The sequence below is a fragment of the Herpailurus yagouaroundi genome, unplaced genomic scaffold (assembly GCF_014898765.1).
Source record: "Herpailurus yagouaroundi ecotype Mexico unplaced genomic scaffold, PumYag 77, whole genome shotgun sequence".
NCBI lineage: Eukaryota > Metazoa > Chordata > Mammalia > Carnivora > Felidae > Herpailurus > Herpailurus yagouaroundi.
Genome location: NW_024412388.1, coordinates 535,344 through 542,966, shown reverse-complemented (window position 1 = coordinate 542,966; position 7,623 = coordinate 535,344). Strand labels below are relative to the sequence as shown.

The 7,623-nt window shown below is 55.2% G+C and overlaps 1 protein-coding gene across 2 annotated transcripts in view; it reads right to left on the bottom strand.

Moving 5' to 3' along the window:
* Positions 1-432: 432 nt before the first annotated feature.
* Positions 433-7,623, bottom strand: part of LOC121019180 (ATPase family AAA domain-containing protein 3) — a 23,503-nt gene continuing 16,312 nt past the window's right edge. For both annotated transcript variants that reach the window (XM_040458376.1, XM_040458370.1), the window contains one exon: positions 433-775. In XM_040458376.1, the coding sequence (XP_040314310.1) occupies positions 632-775 (144 nt within the window). In that variant the 3' untranslated portion in view covers positions 433-631. The remainder of the gene's footprint in view (positions 776-7,623) is intronic.

The following is a 7,623-nucleotide window of genomic DNA, read 5'->3' as shown; positions in this document are numbered from 1 at the left end:
CCCCCCCCCCCAGCCCCGGATGGTCCTGGCCAGGGGGTCTTGGGCCTCGTGGGCAACCCCACCAGTTGCTGGCAGCTAGTTCTTACCCCCCGGGTGTATCACAGTCAGACGTGTGCAGGGTACATCCTCCTCCCGGGCACAGGGGCGAGCAACTCCCACCAGGCAGCACGGGGGCCTACTCTGCTCACCCCTCACCCGCTGGGTGGGCCTGGGCAGGGTCAAGCCCCCCACGCGGGCCCAGCTCTCTCAGCCAGGCCCCCTGTACTGCCGGTCACAGATGCAGCAGCTGGCCACGGGAGCTTAGCCAGCTTGGACACTGTCCCTGGGCGTGGGGACAGTGGCTTCTCCCCCACTCGGTCCGGCTTGGAGACTCCCGTCTCCCGGTCGTGTCCTGGGGGGCAGGGGGCGGCCCCGGCCCGGCAGAGAGAGGAGCCGGCCCCGCCACAAAGATGCCATAGCTGCGGCTGGTCCCAAGCAGAGGCCTTCGGTGCTGTCCTGGCCCTGACTGGAGAAGTACTTAAAAATGCTGAGGTGGGCGGCTGTGTAGGCCCGCCACAGGGAGAGGCGGGCATCTTGGGGCTTCTTCCTGGCAAAGCCACCTGGCTTGCGTGCCCCAGGTACCAGGGCCAGTTCACGCAGCCTGGCCACCCTCAGGCCTGGCTCCCTCAGCCTTCAGCCACTGCATCTTCTGCTGGTGCTGCTGGATGGCATCCTGGACCCGGGCATCCACCATGGCCTCAGTGAGGACTCCATCCTCAGAGGCATATGCCATGGCCTGGCAGGGAAAGAGAGTACCGATGTGGGGCACCCAGAGGGTCTGCCCGAGGGGAAAAGGGTCGCCCAGCCTCAGGCTTTCAGCGCCCACCAGTCCCCAGGAACGGCCCGCCCTGCAGGCCAGGGCCAGACCCAGGGATGAGGCAGCCAGGCTGGCCCCACCCTTGAGAACCTGACCGCCTCCTGTGGGGTGGGGGCCAAGTCCACTACCCTCAACCTTGGGCCTGTGCTCCGTCTCAAGAGGGGCCTGGCCTCACAACACACACACGTGCCCACGGCACACGCCTTGCTTCCCTGTGCGTGCAAGCGTGCCCCCCCCCCACCACGTGCGTGCTCACGAGGGAACCCACAGCCACGGCAGCTGCCGTCCCCACAATGCCTGCGGCCCTGCCCACATCCCCAGTTGGCACCAGTGCAACATTCCCACATCACTGAGTTTCTCAATGACTTCCTAAAAATAGAAGGTCTGAGGCCAGCTGTCAGGAAGCAGCTCAGCACCCCCATCACAGGCCTGGAGGGCCTCTACCTGAGACTGGAGCTGGCTTCAGGGCCAGGGCACACGCGCCACTGTGACTCTGGAGGGAGGGCAAGGCCCCTAGGCAGAGCGCTCCCCAGGAGCCCCCAGCGATCCCAACTTGGTCAGACAGTATCCCACCAGGCCCAACCACCCCCAAAGCACACTAGGTTCCGTCTCTCACGAGCCCCCGCTGCCCAGGGCTCCCCAGCCCGAAACCCGGCCATGCGCACGGGCGGAGGCACCGAAGCGTGCCGATCAGATCAGGCCCCAGGGTGGTCCACGTGCCTCGGCTACTAGCCAGGTCACCTACGGCCAGGCTGCCACCCCTCCCAGGTGACTCACTGTCTCACCTGCTTCCTGTCACCCAGCCTGTCACTCTGACCGAGGTGGCTGTGCGGACGGCCTCAGTGTTCGCCAGGCAGGGGGCCAGAGCCAGTTCACCTGTCTCTCTCCAGCTACCTGAGTGGCCTCAGCCCATGTTGGGCACTGTGAGAAAGTCCCTGCCATCTGAGATGGCCGGTCACTTTGTTCACACAGGCCGGCCCTACCCTTAGGACACGGCCACCCTCAGTACCCCGTGGCCAACCATGGAGCCAGGGGGCTGCAGGGGGAGCACACAGGCTCAGAAGAGCAGTGAAGGAGAGGCAAGAGGGGACCGCCAGGGGAGCACACCGGCCTAGGGGCCCACGTGGGTCAGGGCCTGGAAGTGGCTGGAAGCTTCCCTGGTAGGAAGGCAGAGGGAGAGGAGCAGCCCCTCTCAGAATCCCACAGCGCCCAAGGGGGGCTGGGCCCCTGCTGAGGGATGGCTACACTTGGCGATGGGCTTCCAAATAAAGGAGGAAAGGGGGAAGCCAGTAACTCTGCATGGAGAACCCTGGCGGGCACCACTCTGACCAGGTCAACATCCCTGTGATGTTGTACGGCACTAGGTGCCCCCAAACCAGGGGCCATGACCAGGAGGACACCTCATCGCTGGGGTCTTCTCCCCAAACCCACAATCTTGGTCTAATTGTGAGAAAAACATCCGAAGGAGAATCTATGTAACGCCTGACCAGCACTCCTCAAAACTGTCAGGACCATCAGTAACCAGAAACATCTATCTGTGAGCTGTCACGGCCTGGAGGAGCCTGAGGACACAGGGCAACCGAATGAGACGGGGACTGTGGATGGGGTCCTGGAAAAGACCAAGTCCAAGTGGAGTCAACACTGACATGGCAAACGTGCCTCGGGAGAGGGGTCAAGAGGGGTCACTCGTACACGGTGGGGGAGGCTCCGCGTTACCCTTGCAACTTTCCTGTGAGCTGGAAATTACTGAAACAGGAACCTTCATGAAAGAAAGGAAGGGAGGGAGGGAGGGAGGAAAGAAGGAAGAGAGAGAGAGAAAGAAGGAAAGAAAAAGAGAGAAAGAGAGAGAGAGAAAGAAAGAAAAAGAAAGAAAAATGAAAGAAAGAAAGGAAAGAAAGGAAGAAAGGAAAGAAAGAAAGAAAGAAAGAGAAAGAAAGAAAGAAAGGAAGGAAAGAAAGAAAAAGGAAAGTCCTGGACTCAACGGCTTCACCAGTGAATTCTGCCCAACGCTTATGAAACGGATCCTTCTCACACTCTGCCAAAAAACCGAAGAGGAAGGAACACTTCCTAATTCATTCTGAGGCCAGCATAACCCGGACAGTAGAAGCAGATAAAAATACCACAATAAAACTACAGACCAATACCCTCTATGAATATTGATACAAAATTCTTCAATAAAATACCTGCAAACCAGATTCAGTAGCAGGTTGAGGGCATTTACTTCTGGAATGCACGGATGACCCAAAAGAGGAAAATCAATCAACGTGTTACACCACACAAACAGAATAAAGGACAAAACCCACACGATCATCTCAAATTGATGCAGAAGACGCATCTGACGAAACTCAACACCCCTCCTTGGTGAAAGCACTCAACCAACCAGGAACAGAGAAAATTTTCCCTAACGCTCTAAAGGTCATATGTGAAAACCCCACAGCAAATATATTATCAATGGTGAAAGGCTGAGAGCTTTTCCTCTGAGGTCAGGAACAAGACCAGGGCACCCGCTCCCACCACTTCTATTCAGCACAGTACTGGGAGTCCCTGCCAGAGGAATCAGGCAAGAAAAAGAAATGAAAGGGATCCAGTTTGGCACGGAAAAAGTAAAATTATCTGTTTGCAGACAATATAATCTCGTATGTAGTAAATCTGAAAGATCTCCTCCCGGAAGTTGTTAAGAATAATGCATTCATGGGGCGCCTGGGTGGCGCAGTCGGTTAAGCGTCCGACTTCAGCCAGGTCACGATCTCGCGGTCCGTGAGTTCAAGCCCCGCGTCGGGCTCTGGGCTGATGGCTCAGAGCCTGGAGCCTGTTTCCGATTCTGTGTCTCCCTCTCTCTCTCTGCCCCTCCCCCGTTCATGCTCTGTCTCTCTCTGTCCCAAAAATAAATAAACGTTGAAAAAAAAATTAAAAAAAAAAAGAATAACGCATTCAGGAAGTTTGCAGGAAACAAAATTAACACACAAAAACCATTTGTCTTTCTACGTCTTTCTATATCATAATAAACAATCTGGAAAGGAAATTAGAAAGTTCCATTTACAACAGCATCAGAAAGAATCAAATACGCAGGAAAGTAACTTAACCAAGAAGGCCAAAGAGTGGTATCTTCAGAACTACAAGACACTGCCGAAAGGAAAGAAATTAAAGACACCAAAGTCAAGAAGACATGTGCGTCATGCGTCATGACACTTGAGTATGTCGGTCCTACCTACCCAAAGTGGATCCACAGAATCGCTGCAATCCCCATCAGAAATCCCATGGTGTTTTTGGCAGAAATCAAAATCCATCCTAAAATTCATACAGAATCTCAAGGGAGGCTGAACAGCCAAAACAGTCTTGAATAAGAACAGATTTTCAAGTCTCAAATTTCCTGATTTTTAAACCCACTACGGGGGCACCTAGGTGGCTCAGCTGGTTGAACATCTGACTCTTGACTTCAGCTCAGGTCATGATCTCACGGGTTCATGGGTTTGAGCCCCGTGTTGGGCTATGTGCTCACAGCCCAGAGTCTGCTTGGGATCCTCTCCCCACCCCCCCTCCCCTCTCTGCCCTTCCCCTGCTTGCGTGCACTCTCTCTCAAAATAAATAAATACACTTAAAAAAAAAAATCTAGGGGCGCCTGGGTGGCGCAGTCGGTTAAGCGTCCGACTTCAGCCAGGTCACGATCTCGCGGTCCGGGAGTTCGAGCCCCGCGTCAGGCTCTGGGCTGATGGCTCAGAGCCTGGAGCCTGTTTCCGATTCTGTGTCTCCCTCTCTCTCTGCCCCTCCCCCGTTCATGCTCTGTCTCTCTCTATCCCAAAAATAAATAAACGTTGAAAAAAAAAATTAAAAAAAAAAAAAATCTACTACAAAACCACGGTAACACAATCAGAGTAGTGCTGAGGACGGTCATCTAGACAGATGAAGTAGGACTGAGAGCCCAGAAAGAAACCTTCACATGTGGGGTGAGATGGTTTTTCAACAAGGGTGCCACGCACATTCTAATGGGGAGAGGACAGCCCTCAACAAATGATGCCGGGACACAGGACGTCCACATGCAAATGAAGTTGGACCCCTAAATAACAGCACGCACAAAACTTAACTCCAAATGAATCAAATACCTAAATGTAAGATCTCGAAGTACAAAACTACTAGACGAAAGCATGGGGGAAGCTTGCAGACACTGGATTTACTGAGGATTTCTCGGCTATGACACGGCCAGCATAGGTAACAAACACAAACCGGACTTCATCAAAACTAAAGCCTTGTGTGCATCAAAGGACACTATCAACGGAGTGAAGAAGGCAGCCCACTGAAGGTCAGGAAATCTTTGTAAATCACACCGCTGATAAAAGGTTAGTATCCGGAATATGAAAACTGCTAAAACTCAACAAAAAACAACCCGATTCGAAACTGCGCAAGGACTATCCATATAGACACTTTTCCAAGAAGACACATGCCTGGCCAGAAAGCACAGAAGATGCTGTCACTAACCAGCAGGGAAATGCCATCCACGTTACAAGGAGACACTTCGCATCCCCCAAGATGGCTGCTATCCAGACTCGGGAAAACAAGTGCTGGTGAGCGGGGCGACGGACCGGAGCCCATTGCACAGCTGGTGGCAAAGGGAAACAGTGCGGCCGCTGTGGAAGTGGCCTGTCAGCTCGCCCGAAACTAAAAACGGTATTATCATGTGATCCGAGAGTTCCACTTCGGGGTGCACGCTCAAAGGAGTGAAGAGTGGGGCTCCACGGAGACCCCCGCACACCCATGTTCACAGCAGTTATTATTCACAACAGACAAGAGGTGGAAGTCACCCAGCGTCCGTCTCAGTGGACGAACGGACGAACAGAATGAGACCGACCGGCCCACTGGGCAGATCACCACTCCGCCCCGAAAAGGAAATGCTGGCACCTGGTCCAGCACGGACGGACCTCGAGGACATCACACCGAGGGCAGTCCGTCACAAAACGACAAATCGTGCGTGACTCCCCTCACGGGTGGGATCTAGAGCGGTCACATTCGGAGAGAGCGGGTGCCACGGCCTGGGGAAAGGGGTGGGGTTGGTGTTTAATGGGATGGCATTTCGGCTTGGGAAGGTGAAAATGTTCTGGATGCGGACAGTGGGGACGACTGCACAGCAATGTGAATGTGCTTAATATCACTGAGTCGTGCACCTAAAAATGGTTAAAGTGGCAAATTTTGGTTAAAAAAAAAAGAAAAGGCAGCGAATTCGCACGCCAGAGGACTCCAGTGTGCTAAGAGGCAGCACGGACCCCACCGACAACATCATCATACTAACAACGTGGGCGGGGGTGCCAGGAGGGGGGCGGGAGGGAGGCTCAGTCAGTTGAGGATCCGACTGCAGATTTCGGCTCAGGTCATGATCTCAGGGTCATGGGATTGAGCCCTGGGCCAGGCTCTGCGCTGAGCGTGGACCCTGCCGAAGATTCTCTCTCTGCCCCTCTCCCCTGCTCTCTCTCCCACAAAACAAACAAACAGAAGCAACGTGGGCTTCAGGGAACAAGTCCAGCCTGGAAGGAGGGGGAGGTGTGCAGGACAAGCCCCACGAGCACCCTGAGCCAGAGGGCACACCAGCAAGGCCACCACACCCCTCCCAGATGCCGAGGCCCGAAGCACCCTGGTTCACTCTCCTCTCCCATGAGCACGACAGGACTCCCGGACACATGCTGGGCTGGGCTGGGCTGACCAGTCAATGACCGGACGCGCTCTGGTGAAGTACCAGATCCCCCGGGGAGGGCATCCTGTGGGCTTCAGCACCTACTCACTGCCTCCTGCAGCGGTCAGGGGTCAGACCGGAGGTCTCCCCGGTTCTCCATCCACCAGGCTCGCAGACCTGTCACCTCACGTGGGCAGGTGACACGTGACGTAAAGAGAAGGGAGGTGTGCGGGTTCTTGGTGGAAACACCGGGCATGGACTGCAGGGCACGGTTTGCAGTCAGGGACAGACGCGTCCCACGTTCATACGGTGAAACCCTGACCCCCAGAGCAGCTGTAGTTAGAGGTGGGCCCTCTAAGGAAGCAGGCAACGTCAGAGGAGGCCGTAGGGGCGGGGCCCTGATTCTACAGGACCAGCAGCCTCATGCGACAGATCTCTGTTTCTGCCACAGGAGGAGGAAACCGCGAGAAAACAAGCGTCTGAAAGGCAGAAAGGGGGCTGCCATCAGAACTCCACCATACTGGCACCCTCGTCCAGGCCTTCCTGCCTTCCGGACCTTGAGAAATACACGTCTGTGTTTAAGCCCTCTGGGCTGTGGCACCGTCACAGCAGCCGAAGCTGACAGACATCCTATCCTCCACTCTGTCGGTTGTGGAAACAGAGCCACCCTCGTCGGGCCTGGGTCCTGAGTGAGGACGGCTGGAGCAGAACACCTGGCTGCCCGATCACACGTAGGAGCAGAGTCTACAGTCTGGAGCTGGGCATAACCCGGCTCATCCTCATACAGGCTCCTGTGTATCCAAGCTGCTAGGTTCAAGTCACAGTAGATGTCTATTTAATTAACATAATACACATCCATTTAAAAGCACTGTCACGTTTCTAGCGATCGGACTGTCACGCAGCCTCAGTCAGATTTGACTGGGGGCCCCATGGAGGCAGTGATGGCGGCACAAAGCCAAGGGCGGCTGCAGACAGGAGCCACTGAGCACCCTGCACCCGATAAAGCTTTTCTCCTCAGCAATCACCAAGCTGCAAATACTTTCTAGACGGCTGCACCCAGGACCCCTGGGGGTCAAATGGCTTCCCTGTCCTGGGCGGGGGGGGGGGG